Genomic DNA, 23,898 nt, shown 5'->3' with positions numbered 1-23,898 from the left:
GGGTTCGGTACAACCCAACGGCCCGTCCCTGGCCTCGGGGCTTACATGCTCCTAGTGGCAGGACAAGTGACCCGCTTCCTCCCACGGGGTCTTCCAAGAAATGGGCAGGAGGCACGTGAGGAAGGAGGAGGAAGCGAGGTCACTGGGCCTTGAGGGGGTGTGGAAAGACAGAACGGAGACCTTGGGGCGCGACCGGCGACTCCTGCCCTGGAGAAACCGGTGGCACACAGAACCTGGAGGGCCAGGCTCTGACAAGCGGCCGCACCCGCCCGCTGCGTCCCCGCAACCTACGAAGCCGGGGCTCCGGCGCCATCCGCCAGGAGGTGGGGGTGGGGGCTGGGGGGCGAGGGAATCCTACGCTGCGGCCTCCGCACTCCGCTTAGCCTGGGACGCCCTCGCGCGGCCGCCTCGGAGCGCGGTGGTGCGCCATAAGCCCCGCCCCGCCGCTTCCATTGATTCCCGAGCTAAAGCCCAGCTGGGTCGGCCTCCGAGGAAATCCTCGGCCGCCGAGGGGCGGATCCCAGAGCTGGTGCTGCCTCTGCTGCGTCCGCTCCGCCCACCCGCTGCGGCCGCGCGTGCGCACAACCGGCGGAGGGCGAGGGCGGGGGCGGGCGCCAAGGCTGGCATGGCGGCGCCGCGGCCATGCGCCGATAGCCCGTGCTGCTCTCATCCGGGTGTGGCGTCCGGCGTGCAACAGACGCTGGAGGAGATGGACTTCGACAGGGGTGAGGCTCCCCGCTGTCTCCAGGTCGCGGCACAAGGAGATGGCCGAGAAGCGGGACCCCGAGGGCCGCAGCGGGCCGGGTGGGAGCCCAGGGGGGCAGTGGGCTCCCAGCCCCCGCGTCAGTGAGATCCCACCAGGCACCTGGCAGGGGCTCCGCCACTGGAAACTTCGTCTCGTGTGCAGGTTGGGAAACTGAGGCCCTGGTTTTGTTAACTTTCCCAAGTGGTGGGGCGGAGCCCGTCTCAGCTGGTGCGCCCCCTAGAGACTCGGGGACCCTCGGTGTCTGGGGGGCCGGGCGGCAGAATCAGCAGCTCGGGGTATTGCAGCTACCCGGAGGTCACGAAGCTTCAGAGGGGGCTGCGCTGCGAAGAGAACTAACGTTCTGACCTCAGGTGTGAGCCCTAGTGTATCGGATCCTGTAGGCTTTAGATATGGCACACACGGCCCTCAGCGCAGGTGATGTTATCTCTACCTTTGGGACCTGAGAAGTAACTCTTTTACCCCAGACTGTAAGGAGATCGTATCGCCAGTAAGGAACACAGTAAAGCTGAAAGAAAATGTCCTCTCTTCTTGGGAAGCTGTGTATTATCCCTCTGTGCAGAGGCAGCTTATACAGTAATAACACTGTCCTCAATTGTTGGGTAGATACTACTGCTTTATATGCATTCTGACCCAACTATTAAGTGACTCTTGCATCTGCTTACTTCCCTCCACTTCTGCCACTCTTGGGGCTACTGAAGCAATTCCCTCATGGGCCTTCCTGCTTCCACTCCTGCCCTCCTATGGTGTTTTCTTCTCTACTTAGAGGCCAGAGTAACTTTTTGAAGGTATTAAATCAGGTGATTTCATTGCTCTTAGAATAAAATTCAGATTCCTTCCATGGCCTACAAACTGATCTAATCCCTGCCCGTTCTACTTCTCTGCCCTCATTTTATTCCTCATCCTTTTCTTTCCCCAGTCACTGCACTTCAGTCACACTGGGCTCAATTTTGGTTTCTCAGACATGCAAGATCTCTTTCTGACTTAAGGCCATTGTACTTGCTGTCCCAGCTCCTTGGAATGAACTTCCTGCAACATCAGGCTAGCTAATGCTTTTCTCTCTGGTCTCAGGTCAAATGTCACCTCAGAAAGACCCACCCTGAACACCCCATTCTAGTAGTTCTCAGCTGGGGGCAGTTCTGATCCCAAATGGTCTTTGGCAATGTCTGGAGACAATTTCAGGGGTTACTGGGAGGGTGCTATGGCATCTTGTAGGTAGAGACCAGGGATGTTGGTCTACATCCTACAGTGCACAGGACAGTTCCTCATAGCAAAGAATTATCTGGTATAACATGCCAATTGTGCTGCTGTTGAGAAAGAAACCTTGCCCTATCCAAAGTAGGGCCCCTTACCCTCCAGGTTACTCTGATATATTACATTACTTTCATTAAAGCAGTTTTCACAACCTGACATTACTTTGTTTACTTATTTATTATCTATTTCCCACACATGGGAAAGATCCTTGTCTGTTTTCTTGTGTGGATTCTTTTTCTTCATATATCTACTCTCTGGGTTTATTTTCCCGTTTCCTGGAGTATATCCTTTAAAGTTTTTTCAGTGAGTATGCTTCTCCAACATTCATTCATTCATTCATTCATTCATTTCTCTCTCTCTCTCTCTCTCTCTCTCTCTCTCTCGACTGGTATAAAACTCTACGTTGACAGTTATTTTTTTTATCCCTCAAACCTTTGAAAATATTTTTCCTTTATCTTCTTTTGTCTGCTACTGTTGTTAAGAATTTAGCTGATAATCTGCTTGTTACTCTTCAATGACTGGTGATTTTTTTCTTTTTTGGTAACTTAAATGTTCTCTTTATTCTTGATGTTTGGTCATTTCACCATGGTAGATTTGTTTTGATCAGTTCTCCTTCGGATTTTTTTTTTAAATTTTTTTTTTCAACGTTTTTTATTTATTTTTGGGACAGAGAGAGACAGAGCATGAACGGGGGAGGGGCAGAGAGAGGGAGACACAGAATCGGAAACAGGCTCCAGGCTCTGAGCCATCAGCCCAGAGCCTGACGCGGGGCTCGAACTCACGGACCGCGAGATCGTGACCTGGCTGAAGTCGGACGCTCAACCGACTGCGCCACCCAGGCGCCCCTCTCCTTCGGATTTAATGTGGTTTTCATCTGAGAACTCATGGTTGCCTTTACTTGGGAATAATTCTCTCTCTCTCTTTTTTTATGCTTAGGTATTTTTGAGAGAGAGAGAGAGACAGACAGAGTGTGAGTGAGGGAGGGGCAGAGAGAGCAGGAGACACAGAATCCGAAGCAGGCTCCAGGCTCCCAGCTGTCAACACAAAGCCCAGTGCAAGGCTTGAACCCATGAACTGTGAAATCATGACCTGAGCTGAAATCAAACGCTTAACCAACTGACCCACCCAGGTACCCCTACTTCAGAATAATTCTTAGACGATATCTCTTCAGACATTTCCTCTCCTGTTCTGTCCAGTTTCTCTTTTTTAAACTCCTATTAGACACATGTTGGTACAATCTGTCTTCTATGTTTCTTTACCTCTTTTTAATATTTTTGTCTTTACCATTCTGCATTCTGGGTGATTTCCAAGTCACTCATTCTCTCTCCAGCTGGGTCTGCAGTACTGTCCAACCATCTGTTGTTGTTGTTGTTTTATTTCAGTGATTCTATTTTTTAATTTACTGACTTTTTTTTTTTTTTAAAGTAATCTCTAAAACTGACATGGGACTCAGACTCATGACCCCAAGATCAAGAGTCACATGCTCAACCAGCTGAGCCAGCCAGGTGCCCCTGACTTTTGTTTTAGATCTCCTTGTTCTTTTTTTACCCCTAACGTTCTGTTGATTTGTGGATTCTATTCCTTCATCTCTGTGAACACATTAAATGTTGTTTTATTTTTTTTATTTTTTAAAGAAAATTTTAATGTTTATTTTTGAGAGAGTGAGCACAAGCGAGCGAGGGGCAGAGAGAGGGAGACAGACTCTGAAGCAGGCTCTGCGCTGTCAGCGCATAGCCCAACATGGGACTCAAATGCATGAACTGTGAGATCATGACCTGAGCTTAAGTCAGATGCACAACTGAGCCATCCAGACACCCCTAAATGTTGTTTTAAAGTCTTTTAGATTGTGTTGTTATGGCTGATTTTTAAAGCATGCATTTTTCCATTTGTTGTATTTGCTGACTGTCTCACATGGCAGTGGATTGCTTCTTGTTTTACAGCTTCTAATTTTTGAGCTCATAGGCTGAGTGGTGGGATGTCCTCTTTTGTAAGAGATTATCCACATACCTTTGTTGGCTTCTGGAGGTATAAAACTTTTTTTTTTTTTTTTTTTTAAAGTTGCCTCTGTGCAGCCCTTATAACATTCACTTGTCTGGGTCCATTTTTATTACAGATCCAGATTATGACATACTCTTAGCTTGGGGGTTCTGCTCCCTAAGGGGTATAAATAAATATAGGTCCCACATCTCCAAGTTGCTTGATTTTTTTTTAGGTTTCTTCTGCCTGTGCTGTCTTCTAACACCTATTGAAATGGTGCCTTTTCTCATTTCCTTTAAGTTTGTATTCAGATGTCACCTTATCAAAGATGCCATCTGTGACCACTGCTCATATCCCTTCTCTGCTCTATTTTTCTTCATAGGTCTTAGTACCACCTGACTTATTTTTTTCCTGTTTGTCTCCTATAATTAGAATGTAACCTCCATAAGACTAAAATTTGCTGGGCAAGGGGAGCACTGGAGATCAGGGATCTTTAATACTTGGCTGATCCCTAGTGCCCAGAAGAGTGCCAGATACATAGTAAGTATTCAGTAAATATTTGCGGAATGAGTGAAGTGCCTGTGCCTGGCAGCTTGCTTCTTGCTGGTATTCAGACCAGGAAAGTAGAGATTTTCCAGTCCCAGTTCATCCATGACATGGTACTTCCTGCCCACCAGCTTTGTGCACAGAACCTTGCTGTATCTATTCCCTGCCATACATATGGCCTGCAGCCTTTGATGCAGACCCTGCCCAGTTGTTCCAGCCAAAGCCTCTAAGATGCATGTGCAGGGACACCTGGGTGGCTCAGTTGGTTAAGTGCTGACTTCGACTCAGGTCATGATCCTGCGGTTCATGGGTTCGAGACTACGTCGGACTCTGTGCTGACAGCTCAGAGCCTGGAGCCTGCTTCCGATTCTCTCTCTCTCTCTCTCTCTCTCTCTCTCTCTCTCTCTCTCTCTTCCCCTCACCTTCTCACACTCTCTTTCAAAAATAAACATTAAATTTTTTTTTTTTTAATTATCTGTGTCTAGTTACAAGGACTTTTGGGATTCTGCAGACTCAGTACCTGCTCACCACTTTGGCTGTGGTTTTCACCTTGTTCTGGCAGCTGGTAATGTCCTTCTCTTGCTTTTAAATTTGCCTGTGTATTCAAATATTTTAAACATTACCTTATCCAACATTTGTGTATTTGAAGTGGTTTGAAGAAGGGATTTCTGTGTCTGCCCAATTCTACTGTCCTGATTAGACAAAGCCCCTTGTCTATCTTTTTTTTTTTTTTTTTAACGTTTATTTATTTTTGAGAGATAGAGTGTGAGCGGGGGAAGGGCAGAGAGAAAGGGAGACACAGAATCTGAAGCAGGTTCCAGGCTCTGAGTTGTCAGCACAAAGCCTGACATGGGGCTCGAACCCACGAACCACAAGATCACGACATGAGCCAAAGTCAGATGCTTAACTGACAGCCACCCAGGCACCCCAGCCCTTTGTCTATCTTGTCCACGGCTACGTCGCCACCTCCTAGGACAGCCCTTGGCACAGAGGAGATCTCAGTTAATATCATCTGTTGAATGAATAAATCCCCCATTTTATAGGTGAGAAAATGGAGATCAAGAGGTAAAGGAAGCACTAAAAGTCTCCAGTCATTCAACATTATCCAGCACTTTGGTTGTCTTTCCACAGGAATCTGGTCAGCAGCCCTGAATGGAGACCTAGGTCGAGTGAAATATTTAATCCAGAAGGCAACAGACCCTAGCCAGCCTGACTCAGCTGGCTACACTGCTCTGGTGAGCTGGGGAGGAACACAGGGTCAGAGGAGGGAGAAGCTTTCACGTGGGATACGTGCTCCCTGTGGGGAAGGGGGTTATGTTGCCTTTACTCCTGCCCTTTCTTCTCTCCTAGCAGATTTTCTGTTTTAAGCATCAGGTGAACCTGTTTTGTTTTTTTTTTTTAATTAGTGTTAAAGTGCTTTACATCAATTATTTAATTTCATTTTCCTAACAGTCCTGTGACATAGGAATAATTATTATCCTCATTTGCCTGTTGAGGAAACTGATGCTAGAAATGAAGAGGCTTGCCCAGGTCATATAGCTGATGGAGATCATCCTCTTGCTCCCGAGCCCATGCTCTCACCCCTCCCCCACCCTCATTGCCTGCCTGGGCTCTGCTGTCTGAACTTGGTCTCTTTTCCCTGCAGCACTATGCCAGCCGCAACGGGCACTATGCTGTATGCCAGTTCCTGCTGGAAAGTGGGGCTAAGTGTGATGCCCAAACCCATGGGGGCGCCACTGCTCTGCACCGGGCAAGCTACTGTGGGCACACTGAAATTGCACGGCTCCTGCTGTCTCATGGGTCCAACCCCAGGTTGGTAGATGATGATGGCATGACCAGTTTGCATAAGGTATGCTCCCTTCCCCCCTTCAAAATCTTGCTTTTTGTCATTATAAAAGTTATAACATGTTCACTGTAGAAAACATGGGAAAAGCAGAAAAGGGAAAATGCAAATCACTTATAATGCCAGTGCTTACCAGTCATCACTTTAGGATTAACGTATCTGGCATTTTTCCTGTGCATGTAAATTAGAATTAAATGTATGGCATCATTTTTTTTTTTTTTTCTTTCCTTTAGTGATATGCCATGAATGCTTTTCCATGAAGTTAGTTTTCTGAAGCTCACACCTACTTTAGGGGCAGCCCCTGGCTGGCTCAGTCAGTAGAGCATATGACTCTTGATCTTGGAGTTGTGAGTTTGTGCCTTACATTGCGTGTAGAGATTACTTAAAAATCTTTTAAAAAAAAAAAAAAAAAAAAAAAAAAAAAAGTTGAATGAAGCTTACACCTACTCTTACCTGTCCCTGTAGCCCACTTTCCATACTATAACCAGAGTGATTGCTTAATTAACCTTCTGACCAGAAATACCTACACATGGTGAAGAGTTTGAAGAGTACAAAACAGTGCAGCAGGAAAATGATTCCCTTCCACCCTGATGCCTGGTTCGTCGATCTTCTAGGGCACCTCCCTCAAGGAAGGCATCACTGTTACTGATTTCTTATGCATATTTGAAAAATGGTTTATGCATGTTTATGGCATATGTGTATACATTTATTCTTCTCTCGCCTCCACTTGGTTTTCTCCCAGAGTGATGGTTTTTAAATTAATTCTGATCATGCCACACCTTAGAGGCCTTCAAGGCCTTAAGCTGCTTTACAAGGCTGTCTGGGGTTAGCCCCTGCCTGCTTCTCCAGTTTATCTTTTCTTCTTCTCTTCTCTTCCTTCCTTCCTTCCTTCCTTCCTTCCTTCCTTCCTTCCTTCCTTCCTTCCTTCCTTCCTTCCTTATATATTTATTTATTTATTTAAACAACACACAGTAAAGAATATTTTGGAGGGCGCCAGGGTGGCTCAGTCAGTTGAGCACTTGGACTCAAGACTCTTGGTTTCGGCTCGGGTCATGATCTCATAGTTCATGAGATTGAGCCCTGTGTTGGGCTGTGTGGAGCCACTTTGGGATTCTCTGTCTCCGTCTCTCTCTGCCTCTCCCCTGCTCTAGTGCACGCACTCTTTCTCTCTCAAAATAAACATTTTTTTATAAAAGAATATTTTTGAATTGTAGCCTACAAAATGTAATTCTGGATGTGAAATTTTATTTTATTATTTTTAAAATGTTTGTTTATTTTTGAGAGAGAGTGAGCAGGGGAGGGGCAGAGAGAGGGGGACAGAAGATCTGAAGTACAGATGCAGGGCTTGAATTCACAAACTGTGAGATTATGACCTGAGCCAAAGTCGGACACTCAACCGACTGAGCCACCCAGGTGCCCCTAAATTGTAAAACAGAAAAATTTAAGTAGTTGACCGCATGACTTACCATCAGAACCTGTGGCAGACACTTTTGCTGTCCACCAAAAATTTGTGTTCACTCTTCATATTAGAGACATGTCTCAAAGGGGGCTCTGCAATCACAGACAACTTTCAGTTCCCTCTAGCATGTAGTGTGGCAAGTTCTCAGCCATTAGAAGACAAGACACACTGATGAGCTTCCTCTAGGAGGGTTTTCTTTTAGCAGCCAGTGTTCCTCCTCCACACACTCTACTCTGCCTCCCCAGGCAGTAACAGAGACAGCTAGGGGTCGGCAAGTCCACAGTAAGCAATCTGGACTCCAGAAGCATGATAGGAAGGTGCTTGTTTAAGTACAGTAGCCTTGAAATGTTAGGTCAGCAAAGATAGAGTTCTTATTTTTATTTATTTTGTACACCTGACTGTTGAATAATACACGTTATAATTATTTTTTAACGTTTATTTAGAGAGTTTTGAGAGAGCGCAAGTTGGGGAGGGACAGGGAGGGAGGAAGACACAGAATCTGAAACAGACTCCCAGCTCTAAGCTGTCAGCACAGAGCCCTGTGTGGAGTTTGAACTCACAAACCTTGATATCATGACCTGAGCCCAAGTCAGACACTTAACTGACTGAGCCACCCAGACAGCCCAGTACATGTTATTTAAAAAAAAAAAAATATATGATGGGAGCAGGGGTAACACTTTGATACAGACACTAGTAGATACATTTTAAAACATTTGTAGTAGAGTTTTTGGGTTTTTTTTTGTTTTGTTTTGTTTTTAATGTTTATTTTTGAGAGAGAGTGAGGGAGGGGCAGAGAGAGAGGGAGACACAGAATCTGAAGCAGGGTCCAGGCTTTGAGCTGTCAGCACAGGGCCTGATGTGGGGCTTGAACTCAACGATCTGCAAGATCACGACCTGAGCTGGAGTCGGATGTTTAACCACTGAGCCACCCAGGCGCCCCTGTTTTTGTTTTTTTTATACTTCATGATACCTCTTATATGAGGTATAGGCATAACGCAGACCACCATAATGAGGCAAGTCAAAGGAATTTTTTTGGTTTCCCAGTGTATATAAAAGTTATGTTTATACTATAGTATATTTAGTGTATGCTAGCATTATGTCAAAAAAAAAATGTATGTACCTTAATTTAAAAATACTTCATTGCTGGGGCACCTGGGTGGCTCAGTCAGTTGAGCGTCCGACTTCAGCTCAGGTCATGACCTCGCAGTTTGTGAGTTCGAGCCCCCCGTTGGGCTCTGTGTTCACAGCTAGGAGCCTGGAGCTTGCTTCGGATTCTGTGTCTCCCTCGCTCTGCCCCTTCCCCACTTATGCTCTCTCTCTGTCTCTCAAAAATGAATAAACGTTAAAAAAAAATTTTTTTTTTAATAAAAAATAAAAATACTTTACTGCTAAAAAATGCTAACCATCTGACCTTTCAGCAAGTTGTAATCTTTGTACTGGTAGAGGGTCTTACCTCAATGTTAATGCCTGCTCCGGGTATCAGGGTGGTCAGGGTAGTGTAGTGGCTGCTGAAGCGCTGAAGCACTGGATCACGGCAGTTTCTTAAACTAGGACGACAATGAAGTTTGCCACATTGATTGACTCTTCCTTTCACTTGAGCACTGAGAGGCCATTGTAAGGTTGTTAATTGGCTTAATTTCAATATTGTTGTGTTTCAAAGAATAGGGAAGCACGAGGAAGAGAAAGACTGGGGAACCAGTCAGTGTAGCAGTCAGAACACACACATTTATTAAGTTCAGTATCTCATATGGGTGTGGTTCATGGCATCCCAAAATAATTATAGTAGTAACCTCAGAGATTAGTGATCACAGATCATATGGAACTAGAAAAGACCGTGAATAGCCAAAGCAATCTTGAAAAAGAAAATCAAAGCCGGAGGCATCACAGTTCCAGACATCAAGCTATACTACAAAGCTGTAATCATACAGGCAGTATGGTACTGGCATAAGAACAGACACTCAGATCAATGGAACAGAATAGAGAACCCAGAAATGGACTCACAAATGTATGGCCAACTAATCTTTGACAAAGCAGGAAAGAATATCCAATGGAATAAAGACAGTCTCTTCAGCAAGTGGTGTTGGGAAAACTGGATAGTGACATGCAGAAGAATGAACCTGGACTGCTTTCTTACACCGTACACAAACATAAACTCAAAGTGGATGAAAGACCTAAATGTAAGACAGGAAGCCATCATAATCCTTGAGGAGAAAGCAGGCAAAAATCTCTTTGATCTTGGCTGCAGCAACTTCTTACTCAACACATCTCCAGAGGCAAAGGAAACAAAAGCAAAAATGAACTATTGGGACCTCATCAAAATAAAAAGTTTCTGCACAGGGAAGGAAACAATCAGCAAAACTAAAAGACACCTGACGGAATGGGAGAAGATATTTGCAAACAACATATCAGATAAAGGGTTAGTATCCAAAATCTATAAAGAACTTATCAAATCAACACCCAAAACACAAATAATCCAGTGAAGAAATGGGCAAAAGACATGAATAGACACTTCTCCAAAGAAGACATCCAGATGGCCAACTAACACATGAAAAAATGCTCAACATCCCTCATCACCAGGGAGATACAAATCAAAACCACGAGATACCACCTCACACCTGTCAGAATGGCTAACATTAACAACTCAGGCAACAACAGATGTTGGCGAGGATGCAGAGAGAGAGGATCTCTTTTGCACTGCTGGTGGGAATGCAAACTGGTGCAGCCACTCTGGAAGACAGTATGGAGGTTCCTTAAAAAGTTAAAAATAGAACTACCCTATGACCCAGCAATTGCACTACTAGGTATTTATCCAAGGGATACAGGTATGCTGTTTCGAAGGAGCACATGCACCCAAATGTTTATAGCAGCACTATCAACAATAGCCAAAGTATGGAAAGAGCCCAAATGTTCATCGATGGATGAATGGATAAAGAAGATGTGGTATGTATGTGTGTGTGTGTGTTTACATACATACATACATACATACATACATACATACATACATACATACAATGGAGTATTACTTGGCAATAAAAAAGAATGAACTCTTGCCATTTGCAACAGCATGGATGGAACTAGAGGGTATTAGGCTAAGGGAAATTAGAGAAAGATAAAAATCATATGACTTCACTCATATGAGGACTTTAAGACACAGAACAGATGAACACAAGGGAAGGGAAGCAAAAATAATATAAAAACAGGGAGGGGGACAATATATAAGAGACTCTTAAATATGGAGAACAAACAGAGGGTTACTGGAGGGGTTGTGGGAGGGGGGATGGGCTAAATGGGTAAGAGGCATTAAGGAATCTACTCCTGAAATCGTTGCACTGTATGCTAACTAACTTGGATCAAGTTAAATAAAACTCCAGAAAAATAAAATAAAATTAAAAAATTAAAATGCTCTGTGAATTAAAAAAACATCACAAATCAGCGTAACAAACACAATAATAATGAAAAAGTTTGAAAATTTCAGGAAGTATGAAAATATAACAGATAGGAAGTGACCAAGAGCTATTGAGAAAACCCTGCTCGATGCAGGGTTGCCATAGACCTTCAGTTTATAAAAACAAACAAACAAAACCCACCGTACCTGCATAGCTCAGTAAAGCAAAATGCAGCAAAACGAGGTTTTCCTATATATAAAATAGTCAAACCTAGAAGCAGAGAGTAGAATGGTGGTTTCCAGGGGCAGGGGGGAGGGAGGGAGTTGCTGTTGAACTGGTATAGTTTCACTTGGGCAAGTTGATTAAGTTCTACGGATCTGTACTGTGCCTGTAGTTGGCTGTACTGTGTGGTACACTTTAAATTTGTTGAGAAGGGTGGGGTGCCTGGCTGTCCTAGTCAGTAGAGCATGTGACTTGATCTCAGGATTTTGAGTTCAAGCCCCACATTGGTCCTGGCCTACTTAAAAGGTGGGAGGCTATCATTTAACAATAAAAAGAACAATTAGCGGGGTGCCCTGGTGGCTTAGTTAAGCATCCGACTATTGATTTCAGCTCAGGTCTCATGGTTTGTGAGATTGAGCCCCGTGTGGGGCTCTACACTGAGAGCGCAGAACCTGCTTAGGATTCTCTCTCTCCCTCTCTTTCTGTCCCTTTCCCACTTGCACAGGTGCTCGCTTGCTCGCTCTCTTTCAAGATAAATAAGTAAATAGTAAATATGAAAAAAACAATTTCCAAAACTAATTACTTTCTTAAGGTAGATCTCGGGGTGCCTTGCTGGTTCAGGCAGGAAAGCAGGTGACCCATGATCTTGGAGTTGTGGGATTGAGCCCCATGTTGGGTATAGAGATTACTTAAAAATCACAAATCAGTTAATTAAGAAGGTAGGTCTCATGTGAAATGTTTTTACCACAATAAAAAAATGGTGTGGAGGGTGCTGTCTCAAAGATCAACTTAATTTTTAGGAAACCAGATGTGAATATTTCATCATCCAGTGATTTTCAGATATATTACACTTGCATGCACTTCAAGGGAAAATGTCAACCTTTCCTCCAGTTTATCTTTTTTTTTTTTTAAGTTTAATTATTTAAGTAATCTCTACACCCAACATGACACTTGAACTCACCACCCCAAGATCAAGAGTTGCATGCTCTTCTGACTGAGTTAGCCAGGTGCCCGTCTTGAGCTCCCATCCCCTTGTCTCTTAACACTGATGCCCAGTTTCTTTTCTCTCTCTTTTTTTAATGTTTATTTATTTATTTATTTTGACAGTATGTGCAAGCATACTTGCAGATACTGGATGGATGGGCAGAGAGAGAGGAGAGAGAGAATTCTAAGCAGGCTGCATGCTCAGTGTGGAGCCTGACATGGGGCTGGATCTCACAAAGTGTGAAATCCTGACCTGAACTGAAATCAACAGTTGGATGCTTAACCAACTGAGCCACCCAGTCGCCCCTCAGGCTCAGTTTCTTGACCCTATTATGGTGACACTCCAGGGCCTTACATATCAAGCTATCGCCTTCTGGATGCCTCTCTCCCAGTTTTCATCTGGCTTGTTTCTGTCTTTCCTTCTGGATCTCAGCTTCTACATCACACCCTCAGAGAGCCTTCCTGTTCCTTAGACGTGGGCAGCTCATGCAACTGATGTGCAGAAGCACCCTGCACTTGACTTTCCTAACTTTTCTCCTTGAAATTCCTTTGAATTCTGTCTCTGTCCCTAGAGATAGCTAAGACTTGATCTTGTTTACTGTTGTAGCCCCAGCTCTTGGCCTAGGTGCCCAATGAATATGTGCTGAGTGAACAACCGGATGTTGTTTTATTTTCTTTTAAGATGCTTGCCATTTGGAGAGGCAGATTGCTTATTTCTTAATGGTCTAAACTGGTGTTGCTCATTTTGTTTTAACTCCCATGGAGGGTTTGTACGGGCAGGACACTACCGCAGATATTGCTGGCTGGTGTTCCCCACAGCATGAGGCCTTTTCAGCGTGTATCCTGCCTTTTTCTCTCATTCAGGGGATGCACATGTGTGAGGAATAGGAATTGTTTTTTCTTTTTCAAAAAATAAGCTACTTGAAAACTTTGGTCCTTTTTTTGAAAAAATTCTTTGGAATGCATCTCACAACTGCACACAACATACCACTGCCTGAATTGAGGCAACAAAATTGAGAACCTTGGGTCTGTATTTCTCAAGAGGACCTGCAAAATAAAGATCTGGATTCAGATTACAGACCATATTTGCTGCTAATATTAATTTTTACACCTCTCAAAAGCCCCTAGGTACATCAGTCTGTCTGTTGGGAGGAGCAGGGAATTCAAGTGGTATAACACAGTTGTTAAGAATTGAGACTTGGCGGTCAGATGGACCTGGTTTAGAGTCCCTAGGCTGCCACACTGGCTCTGTGACCTTGGACAAGTCACTTGTATAAGCCATCTGTAAAATGGGAATAATGATAATTCCTATCTTTGAAGGTTATTGTGAACACTGAATAAACTAATCTATAGAAGTCACTTTAACTCTCTCCTCTGGGGGAGTTAAGTTAAAAAGAGGCAGAGGAGAAAGCTGAGAAACTGAGCCCATTTTTCTCTGCTCATCTGAAAGGTCCCAGAGGGCAGAGGCTGTGTCTGGTATAGGTTGTACCCATGGTGCCCGACGCCCTTGTACATTTGTAAAAGACACTCAGATCTAAGGTTCTATATTTGTTTTTAATGTGCAGGCCTGGAGAGAGAAGAATGGCCACTGAGCAAAGGACACAAGAGAGAAAAACTCAAGCTAACTGCCAGAATAGCACTAGAGAATTCCACCAATCTTTATGCAAGTTGTTGGGATTTGGTAGGAATTAGGGGAAATCTACTCAAACAGCCAGTGTCTCTCTTTTCACAAGACCTTTTTTAGGACCAAGAAATTCCCAGAAGTGGATCAAGAAAGGGCAGGGCCCAGTGAGCGTATGGCTCTTGATTCAGGTCTCTCTCTCCACAGGCTGCTGAGAAGGGTCACGTGGACATTTGCTCTCTCCTGTTGCAACACAGCCCAGCCCTGAAGGCTGTCCGGGATCGGAAGGCACGACTGGCATGTGACCTGCTGCCCTGCGACAGTGACCTACGGGACCTGCTGGCCAGCTGAACTGCCACCCTTCTGCTGTCGTAGGCTGCCATGCAAGGGTACACAGACTAGCCCTCCCAGCCCCTGCCTTGGTCAGCATCCATGCTGCAGGGTGGGAAACTGAGGCCTGAAGAGCCCCATTCTGGCCACTGTGGAAGTGAGGGAGTAGATCTCGTGGGGCTGTAAGTGCTTACGCCTGGACAGATGATCATATTCTAAATTAGTTCATGTGGAAACATCTATCCCTTGGAAAAAATAAAGTTGTATCCTTACCTCATCCCATGTTCAAAAATAAATTTCAAGTAAAGACCTAAGTATAAAAACAGAACTATGTAAGTATTAGAAGAAACCACGGAATAGATGACAAAAGCCACTTTCTGGCTGAGTGCCCTTGGAAAAAGTCACTTCACCCATCTGTCCTGGCTTCCTCATCTGTAAGGTGAGGATGATTATAATACGGCCTGCCTTAAGGGCCGTGCGGGGGTTCAATGAATGAATCTATGGAGAGCACTAGAGAGTGTGCTGGGCACATTGCAAGCAGTGTATTTGGAGGACCCACTTCCTCAACTTGCATTAATTTTAACAATCTGCTAGATTAAAAGTGTTCTTGCTTTATTTTGCATTGCTGATTATCAGTAAAGTTGACCACCTGTTTTCTCTGAACTTCCTGTCCATACCTATTGCCTATTTAAAGACTTTCTTCCTTTGATTGATTCATAGGAGTTTGTATATTCTGGATAGTAATATTGTGGTTTTTTTCTTTCTTACCATCACTTTGTTGGTATCTGCTCATGGAAATTGGTACACCTGCTGTAGACAGCAGTTTGACAATATCTATCAAAACTTAAGTGAGTAGGGCCAATAATTTGATTTCTCTGTAGCTACTTAGAGAAATATCCATAAATTTACTTACAGAGACGTTTACAGAGTTGTGCATTGGAGCATGTAGTGTAATTTAAAAAAAAAGGAGGAAGGGAGGGAGACAAGCGAAGTTCTCTCTGTTAGGGCAATGATTAAATTCTGGGACACGTGTCATTTGGGGGAAGTTTAGCAGAGTGCAGTGTAGGCTAATGTGGAAAGCGTGCTGAGTTGGGATCAGTGTGATGCCTCTTAAAACGTGGCTATAAAAACATGACTGTACATCCACAAGACATAGAGGAAAAGAGGATATATACAACACCGGTACACATGGTATCCCCTGGGCCACTGTGGCAAGAGTGGTTCATCAAGTGCATCTTGAGTTTTGTTTATCTTCCAGTTTTTTATAAGGAGTAATTTTTTGGTAAGAGTTCATACCAGTTAATTTCATGTGGAAGAAACTAGTTTTACTGGTGAGAGTTTCAGTCAGTGGCAGACAATTGAGTCCAGAACTGACGTCTTGTCTTATCTTACTTACCCTCACTCTAGGTAACTCCCCCTCTGCATTCTCAAAGGCAAGAAATCACCCTAGACAAAAACCCCTGGTGCATAAGGACCAAGTTTCTCTAAAAACCTCCAGGTTCCCTAAGTTTCAAAACTTGGATGTATTTACCAAGAAGCCAGCTGTGGGTGGAACCATTCCCAGCCCTTTGGGCCCTTGGGCTTTCCTTGGCCTGTAGTTCTTCCCTCCCTCTGGTTCAGGTCATCTCTACTCATGTAGCTCCAATTCTGGAATCTTATTTACTACCTATCAGATTTCCTTTCAAAGGTCAAAGCAGAATTCAAGGCACAGCTGGGTGAAGGGCATGCTTGGCATCTTAAAGGGAATTAGGAAGTTTGACTTTGGTGGCTTGAGACAGGTTGCTTTGTGACTGGATTAATGGTTGACATTCCGTACTTGGACCTGGAGTGGATCTCCGTTCAGCTTCCATGTGGAAAGGCATGCTCCCTGCCAGGAGGGCGTTGGGTAGGGGACCTGCATGTGTGGGACTTGGCTTTTCAAGAGGCATGAGGTGCTGATGACAGGCTGGACTTGGCCCCTGGTGGTGGTATAATTTAAAACACTGACTCTCAGAGTGGTGAGGGAGAAGAAACAGGAACTATAAGGGAGAAGTGAGGGCCACCTGGGGAAAGAAACCAGCAAGAGTAGGGAGGGCAGTCTTGAAACTGGGAGTGGGAGGTCGCTTGAAGCCTGATTTCCTCCTGTAGATGCCATGAGGATTCCTGACGCAGAGGTCAGCCTCTTAGGCCTGTCCTTCCAGAGATATCCTCTAGGATTCTGGCCTCCTTTTGCTTAGGACAGGCTGGCTGGGTTTTTTAGGATCTCAGGCAGCTAGACCTGCAGCAACATGGAGGATCACACTCAACTCTTCTCTAGTGGCCCAAGCACCCCTGCATCCGTTTATTGGTTGGACCACTCCTGAGCAGGTGCAGGAGAGTGGGTGTCTGAGAGTGCACCTGACTCAGCTGAAAGTGGTTCCTGCTGCCTTCAGCGGGCTATACGCCCACACTGGTATTTTGGTCAGTGTTACAGAGCCACTGAGCTATCTGGCCCAGGCAAAAGCCTCTGGCCTGCCCTGCCCCCAGGAGCTAGCTCTCTATAAAAGGGCTGAGCCACTCAGCTCCTCTCACTGGGGGTGTGAAGAGCAGGGGGGACCATGGATGTCATCAGCATCCAGCAGTTGGTAAGAACAAGGGGCAGAGGGGAGGGAGGCCAGGCGATTGTCTAGACTGCAGGCTGGCTCAGCAGAACGAGGAGGTCCAGCTAGAAGAGGGCAGGCAGCTTCTATCTGTGGTCTAAGGATCAGGTTTTAGGAGCAGAAACATGCGGTGGTTTTCTGGTGTGGCAGCCCAGTTCTGTGAGGTAGCGAGAGAGGGAAGCAATGGGAAGATGCGGAGTGACGGCAGACGTGACAGCCCTCAAGTTTAGTGAGTTTTCCTCTGGACTGTGATGGTAAAAGAGAAATTGGAAGTGGTAGGTTACTTTGGAAGATACGAGTGTAGCTGGGGTGTGGGTTTAGTTCAGCTGCTAGGATAACCATCACTCTGGAAATGGTCCAGAGGGTCTGGCTGCCTTGCTTGGGGTAGAGGAAGGGTGCTCTTGAGTTCCCAGGCAGTGAGAGAAGCGGTGACACCAGTGACACTTAGGGGTGTCTGTTTTGGTGAGGCAAGGCACGGGAGGCCCAGGACTCAGGTTGCCCAGTAAGCCCCTCTGCAGGCCACTGCCTTGGCGGGCCCAGCCCAGTGCAGCCTCTGCTGGGAAGTGGGTTGCTGGGCTTGAGGAAAGTTAGGTTGCCAGCGTTTACTAGTTAGTTCTGCATGCTGGGAGCCCTAGGCTCTGCCATCTGTCATCCCGTTTCCCCTCTCCCCCAGTATCCTTATTCCTTAGTGCTCCCCAGCTCTTGAACCCCCAGTGGGTGCGGGGGATAACAGATCATGATATGGTGGGTTCTGCCCCAGCAAAGTCCCAGTACTTAGTTTCCTCCTCAGCCTCGTGAGCTAATTGCTAGTGTTACCCTCATTCTAGTGATGAAGAAACAGAACTTCACAGGAGCCAAGATTTAAACCCAGGAGTTCACAATTTTACCCACGAGGCATGTCCTCTGTCCTTCTGAGCTCGGGGTTAGATGGCAGTATGGCGTGGTCTGGTAGGAATGTAAGGACGATGGCCCAGGAGGGAAGCTGAGGTGTCACCTACCCTGAGCATACCTGGACACAAGCCCAGCAGTATAAATAGATGTGGCGTCACGCCCCTGACCCTGTGTCCTGCTGACAGGACAGGGTAGGCGGCAGTTATCCTGGGCCCCAGGCAACACCAACACTATAGTAGGTGAGAGCCAACATCCACAGGTGGCAGGGAGCATGCCAGCAGAGCACCAGGAAACTGCGAAGGGTCAGACCACCCCGAAGTCCACAACACTAATCTCTGTAGGTCTGCTCTTCCCAGGATCCCTGTACTGCACTGCTGTGTCTTCTAAGGACTCTTCATTTTTCTGAGTGTTTATCCTTATCCTGCTCCTACAGGTATGTGGAGAAAGAGTTGAAAGGAAAGCGTCGGGATGTGGACATGGCGTTGCTGATTGTGGAGGCGGGCCCAGAGCCTGGAGGCTGAGAGCCCAAGAGGCCGTGGCCTGGGAGCAGTGGAAACTCGAAGAAGAGAAGAAGAAGAAAGTGAGCAGTGCTTGGGGGCCCAGTGGGTGCCAACGCCAAGGGTCAGCAGTGAGGGCCTCAGGCGGCTGGGGTCCCTCCGGTGGGTGGGAGACATAGTGACCCCAGCCAGGAGCCTGCCCCCGAGGCTTCCATGACCAAGGCTGACTACTGGTGTGGTCTGGTCTTGTGCCCCAGCTTGAGAGATTGAACAACTCCAGACTGAATCTGGAGACTCTGGCTGACTTGGAAAACTTGGTTCAAAGACGGAGAAAACGACTGAAACGCAGAGTCCCCCCTAGGGCACCTGAGCCCACGGTTAAGGTAAGTGAGGAGTCAGGGTGAGGGGAGGGCCCCACACCTGGGGCCGGAGTTTGTGGGGAAGTGCTTCCTCTCCCCCGGGAGGGCTTGGGGAAGAGTGGATGCTGCCAGCCACCAGCTCACTGCCAGGGCCTGCCAAGCTGAATGAAATCCATTTTGGAGGGCACACAGCCCCCTACTTGTTTGCTGGGGGACCACACACAGGGTGGCTTAAACAACAGAAGGTTATTCTCCCAGTTCTGGAGGCTAGAAGTCTGAGATCAAAGTGTCAGCGGGGTTGGGTTGGTTCCTTGTGAGGGCTGTGGGGGAAAGTCTATCCCTACCAGCCTTCTAGCTCCCGGGGCTTGGTGGCTAGCTTTGGTGTTCCCTGGCTTGCGGGTACATCACCCCAACCAGTCTCTGCCTGAGTTCACATGGCACTCTCCCCATGTGCATGCTGTGTCCACATGTCCCCTTTCATTAAGGACACCACTCATATTGGATTAGGGCCCACTTTATTCCAGTGTGACTTCATTTTAACTAATTCCAGCTGCTTATTTCCAAATAAGGCCACATGCTAAGGTCCTGGGGTTGGGATTTTAGCATATAAACTTAGGGGGTGGGGGGCAAGGCAACCCATAATGGGCATAATAGGTGCCTAGTCAGTCAGAATCTCCTGGGGGGTGGGTTTTTAAGAATCTCTGATTTGGGGGCACCTGGGTGGCTTAGTCAGTTAAGCATCCGACCATTGGTTTTGGCTTCAGTCGCAACCTCACCGTTCATGAGTTTGAGCCCCGCATCAGGCTTCATGCTGACAGTGCAGAACCTGCTTGGGATTCTCTCTCCCTCTCTCTTTGCCCCCTCCTGCTTGTGGGAAAAAAAGATTAAAAAACTCTTGATTTGTACAAGCCACCAGCCAATGCTAGTCTTTAGCCAGCTCTTAGGGGCCCGCTTGGCAAGAGTGGTAGGGCCCCAGAGGCCTGTGGTTTTGGGAAATGATTTGGTCTCCTTCAACTTATCCAGCTGCAGCCCCAGGCCCAGCTGGAGTCTGTGGACCTGGAGATGTTCCTGAAGGCAGCTGCTGAGAACCAGGAGACCCTGATTGACAAGTACCTGACAGATGGAGGGGACCCCAGTGCCCATGACAAGGTAGTGAGAGTGGGGTGAATCAGACTGCAGTGTCAGCAGCTGCAGGGGTGCTGTCTTCAGGGTATTTTAGTTCTGGCCTACGAAACTGCAGGCCTTTTCTATCTTATGGGGCACGAGTTGCCTCCTGAGCCAGGAGGGAAGGGCCCTTGGTGTGATCAGGCAGCAGGCACATCTGTTCAAGGAACCCAATACTGGGAATAGGACCCGGGGCAGGGCCTTAAAGGGGTGGCCATGCTCCCTCTGCCTCATCTCCTGTCTCTACCCCAGCTGCACCGCACAGCCTTGCACTGGGCCTGTTTGAAGGGTCACAGCCAGCTCGTGAACAAGCTGTTGGAGGCAGGTGCCACTGTGGATGCTCGAGACTTGGTGAGAACTGGGAAGGCCCACCCTCACGGCAGACACCCTGCCTTGCACACAGCACGTCAGTACGTTGATGCTTTTGTTTTGTAGCTGGACAGGACACCTGTGTTCTGGGCCTGCCGTGGAGGACACCTGGACATCCTCAAACAGCTGCTTAACCAGGGAGCCCAGGTCAACGCCCGGGACAAGGTGAGGGGTGCACTGCTGTGGGGTGGTCTGCTAAAGAGAAGACCCAAGAATGCACAAGAGCTCAAGCTATTTGTGGAGAAGCGAAAGCACAGCCTTTTGGGGTTGCAATGAGGCCTCACCACTTGGGAGCAGACAGATTCTCATCCACTCCCTTAGATCTGGAGCACCCCCCTGCATGTGGCCGTGCGCACGAAACACTGTGACTGCCTGGAGCATCTCATTGCGTGTGGAGCCCACATTGACGCACAGGACAAGGTAAGGTGCTGGGCCTTTTGGACTTGGGTCAGCTCCACCCGGGAACAGTGACTGAGAGAGCCAGAGCTCGAGGACAGCACTTGCCAACTTGGACCTTCCAAAGTTGGGGAGGTTGGGAGGATAACATCCCCTTTCTCAACAGGAAGGGGACACAGCTCTACACGAGGCTGTGCGGCATGGCCACTACAAAGCCATGAAGGTACTGCTGCTCTATGGAGCCAAGCTGGGCGTGCAAAATGTGGTGAGTATGAGCAGGGCTGAGGCCCTGGCCTGAGAAGTGTGGGTGGAGCTCTTAAGGAGAAGGGGACTGATCCAGTATCCTTGTTCCTAGGCCTCAGTGACCCCGGTGCAGCTAGCACGAGACTGGCAGCGGGGCATCCGGGAAGCTCTGCAGGCCCATGTTGGGCATCCCCGCACCCGGTACTAGTGACAGCAGACCTGCAAGGTCACTTCACAGCCACCATTCCATCCCCTTTACCTCCCATCCTTATGTCTTGTCATCCGCATCACTCTGTGGGTCTCACCTCAGTCCTTATTCCTCTGTCCTGGGACTGCTTCCTCAGGCCAGTCCTAACAGGACTGAGCAGCAGCACTGAGGCCAGCAGGTGAATAAAGCAGGCCTCCCTGGCCCGAGTCAGGGCTGACTTGTTTCCTGCCAGGGCACCAGCTAGGAAGGGCTGACGCAGAGGACCACAGGGAAGCAGGGAACAAAGTGGGTCCAGATGAGGAACAGTGTAGGGAGAGTGGGAATCCAGGATGGAGCGAAAAATAAGTCCTAAACCTTGAGCTGCCCAGGGTTGGGTACTAGGTGTCCTTGGTGTCCCCTGATCCTCAGTCTGAGAGACTGTGTCCCTCCCTCCACGAGGGAGAGGGGGGCGGGGATTCAGTACAAGGCTTGTGGCTGCCCTGGGGCAGGGGTTTCTCTGGGGAATTCCACTCCTATCAGCAGCAACCCTGATAGCATGTGGAGTGGCTCTAGACAACTTTGGCCTTAGGGATTCTGGAGGTGGGTCTGGCAGTCTGGAGGGGACGCTCAATAGGTTTGAGGCCCCACTGCAGAAGTCCAGTACCAACCTGGTTGCCTCAGAAGCCCTAAGACTGAGGAGCTAGAGCTGATGTTTATTTTAGGGAAACTTTGTGCCTACTGCCTCAGGGCTTTGGTCAGCCTGCCTGCCGCTCTCTAGTTGACCAGCTGGTGGCGCTTCTGGTAAGGGTGAAGTGCCTGGGAGCTGGGGATTGCTTGTGGCCCACCCAGCTTTTGGGGTGGTGGCCCGTAACCCTACTTACTTTGCCTCAGGCAACATCGCCCTGGCACTAGAGCTTGAGCCTGGACCTTGCAGCTGCACCTGCTCTCCTTTGTCCCACCGCTGAGGTGGGACATCGAGGAGCTGGTGGCTCAGCCCTGGAGGGGAAGCAGAGGAGAGTGAGGAGCACACCTGCTGCTTTCCCTCCTCTGCTAAGTGGTGGCAGATTTAGGACCCAGCTTCCCACAAGCTCTCCTGAAGGTCCCTTCCTTCCACTGCCTTTTCCGCTCCATGGTGCACTGGCGCAGACCCATACTGCTGGCAGGGCTGGGTCCTGAACTGGCAGAAAATGAGTTTTAAGGAACTTTGCCCTAAATGGAGAACTACAAGCTGAGGCCCCAGCTTTAAGATGAAGGGTCAGCCTCCCTCACATACATAAGGTACCTGGATTGACACCATTTTGCAGTTCTTTCTAGTCTAACATTGGTGGCCTTCTTGGGCCAAGCACAAGGCTATTCTTAGGATGGAAAAAGCGACTAGAGCTCCCACCGGGGGCCACACACCTTCCCTTCTCATGGACAGCCCCTGCCCTGTGGTGAACTGTAAGGACAGTTTGCCCAGGTGCCGGAGCCATAGGAGAAATAGGCATTCAAGTCCATGGAGAAGACGACCCCCCATCTAGAAAATGGGGACCCTTACTTGACAAAAACACCATTTTATACGCATCAATATTTTTTGTTCATTAAAACTGGTTGACTATCCATCACAGCCTACTTGTCTGTTCTGGGCTGGGAGGGGCCAGCTCATTAGGTCCGAGGCCTTGTCTTCCTCAGCAGCAAAGCTCAAGCCTGTTAACCATACTGGCCTGACAGCAAGATGGGCTCCCAAGTGCAGAGTGGGGAGTCCAGGCACTTGGCTTGTGTGCTCAAGGCATCACTCACTCACTCACTGATGGGCAAGTTCCAAGAGCACTGGTTCTCAGACTTGGCTGCTTATCACAATCATGAGGGAAGGTTTTAAAAAGTCCTGATGTCCAGGGGTTCCTGGTAAGCTTCTGACTCTTAATTTCGGCTCAGGTCATAGTCCTGCTTAAGATCCTCTCCCTCTGTCCCTCCCCGACTTTTTCTCAAAAAAAAAAAAAAAAAAAAAAGTCTTGATGTCCAAGCTAAATTCTCTCTGGGGTAGGACCCAGGTATCACCACTATGATGCAGATGACACACCTCTCTATGTAGGAAACCCTTAAGGATCTACAAAAAAAATCACCTAGAATAAAGGAGTTCAGGATCTCAAGATCTAAAACAAACATACAAAGGCCTATTTCTGCATATTAGCAATGACTACGTGGACATGAAACTTAAAAAAACACAGTTCCACTTAAAAATTGCTTTTAAAAATGAAAATAGTACTTAGATGTAAATCTAACAAAACATTTAAGGACTTGTATGCTGAAAACTTCAACACACTGATGAACAAAATTAAAGGAGAGTTAAAATAAATGGAGACCTACCTTGTTCGTGGATTGGAAGATGAGACCTAGTAAAGATGTCAATTCTCCCCAAATTGACGTACAGGTTTAATGCAGCTCCTACCAAAAATCCCAGCAAGATTTTTTTTGTAGATAAGATTACTTAGAAACTCATAGGTAAAACATCTTTGAAAAATAAAGTGGGAGGAACTGGTCTACCCGACTTCAAGACTTAATATAAAGCTATGGTAATCATGACTGTGGAATTAATGGAGTGACAGAGATCAGTGAATGGAACAGAACAGACAATGCAAACATAGAAATATGCCCAACTGATTTTTGACAAAGGTGCAAAAAAAAATGTAATAGAGGAATGCCTTTTCAACAACTGGTGCCAGAGCAACTGGACATCTATAGGCTGAAAAAAAAAACCCTTGGGGCACCTGGGTAGCTCTCAGTTGGTTAAGCATTCAACTCTTGATTTC

The 23,898-nt window shown here is 47.1% G+C and overlaps 2 protein-coding genes across 2 annotated transcripts; both read left to right on the top strand.

The window, feature by feature from the left end:
- The first annotated feature begins 579 nt into the window (after positions 1-579).
- On the top strand, positions 580-18,441 carry ANKRD39 (ankyrin repeat domain 39). Its single transcript, XM_058684327.1, has 5 exons — positions 580-725; positions 5,672-5,775; positions 6,186-6,389; positions 14,263-14,444; positions 18,328-18,441. The coding sequence occupies exons 1-4, from the start codon at positions 626-628 to the stop codon at positions 14,404-14,406; spliced, it is 552 nt and encodes a 183-aa protein (XP_058540310.1). The 5' UTR covers positions 580-625; the 3' UTR covers positions 14,407-14,444; positions 18,328-18,441.
- Positions 16,862-22,710, top strand: ANKRD23 (ankyrin repeat domain 23). The gene is made up of 9 exons (XM_058684324.1): positions 16,862-16,988; positions 18,328-18,474; positions 18,649-18,774; positions 19,774-19,899; positions 20,167-20,265; positions 20,350-20,448; positions 20,605-20,703; positions 20,846-20,944; positions 21,035-22,710. The coding sequence occupies exons 1-9, from the start codon at positions 16,962-16,964 to the stop codon at positions 21,128-21,130; spliced, it is 918 nt and encodes a 305-aa protein (XP_058540307.1). The 5' UTR covers positions 16,862-16,961; the 3' UTR covers positions 21,131-22,710.
- The last annotated feature ends 1,188 nt before the right edge of the window (positions 22,711-23,898 follow it).

This window comes from Neofelis nebulosa, chromosome 9 (genome assembly GCF_028018385.1).
Source record: "Neofelis nebulosa isolate mNeoNeb1 chromosome 9, mNeoNeb1.pri, whole genome shotgun sequence".
Lineage (NCBI taxonomy): Eukaryota > Metazoa > Chordata > Mammalia > Carnivora > Felidae > Neofelis > Neofelis nebulosa.
The sequence above is the reverse complement of the archived record's forward strand: the minus strand, read 5'-3'. Positions and strand labels throughout refer to the sequence as shown.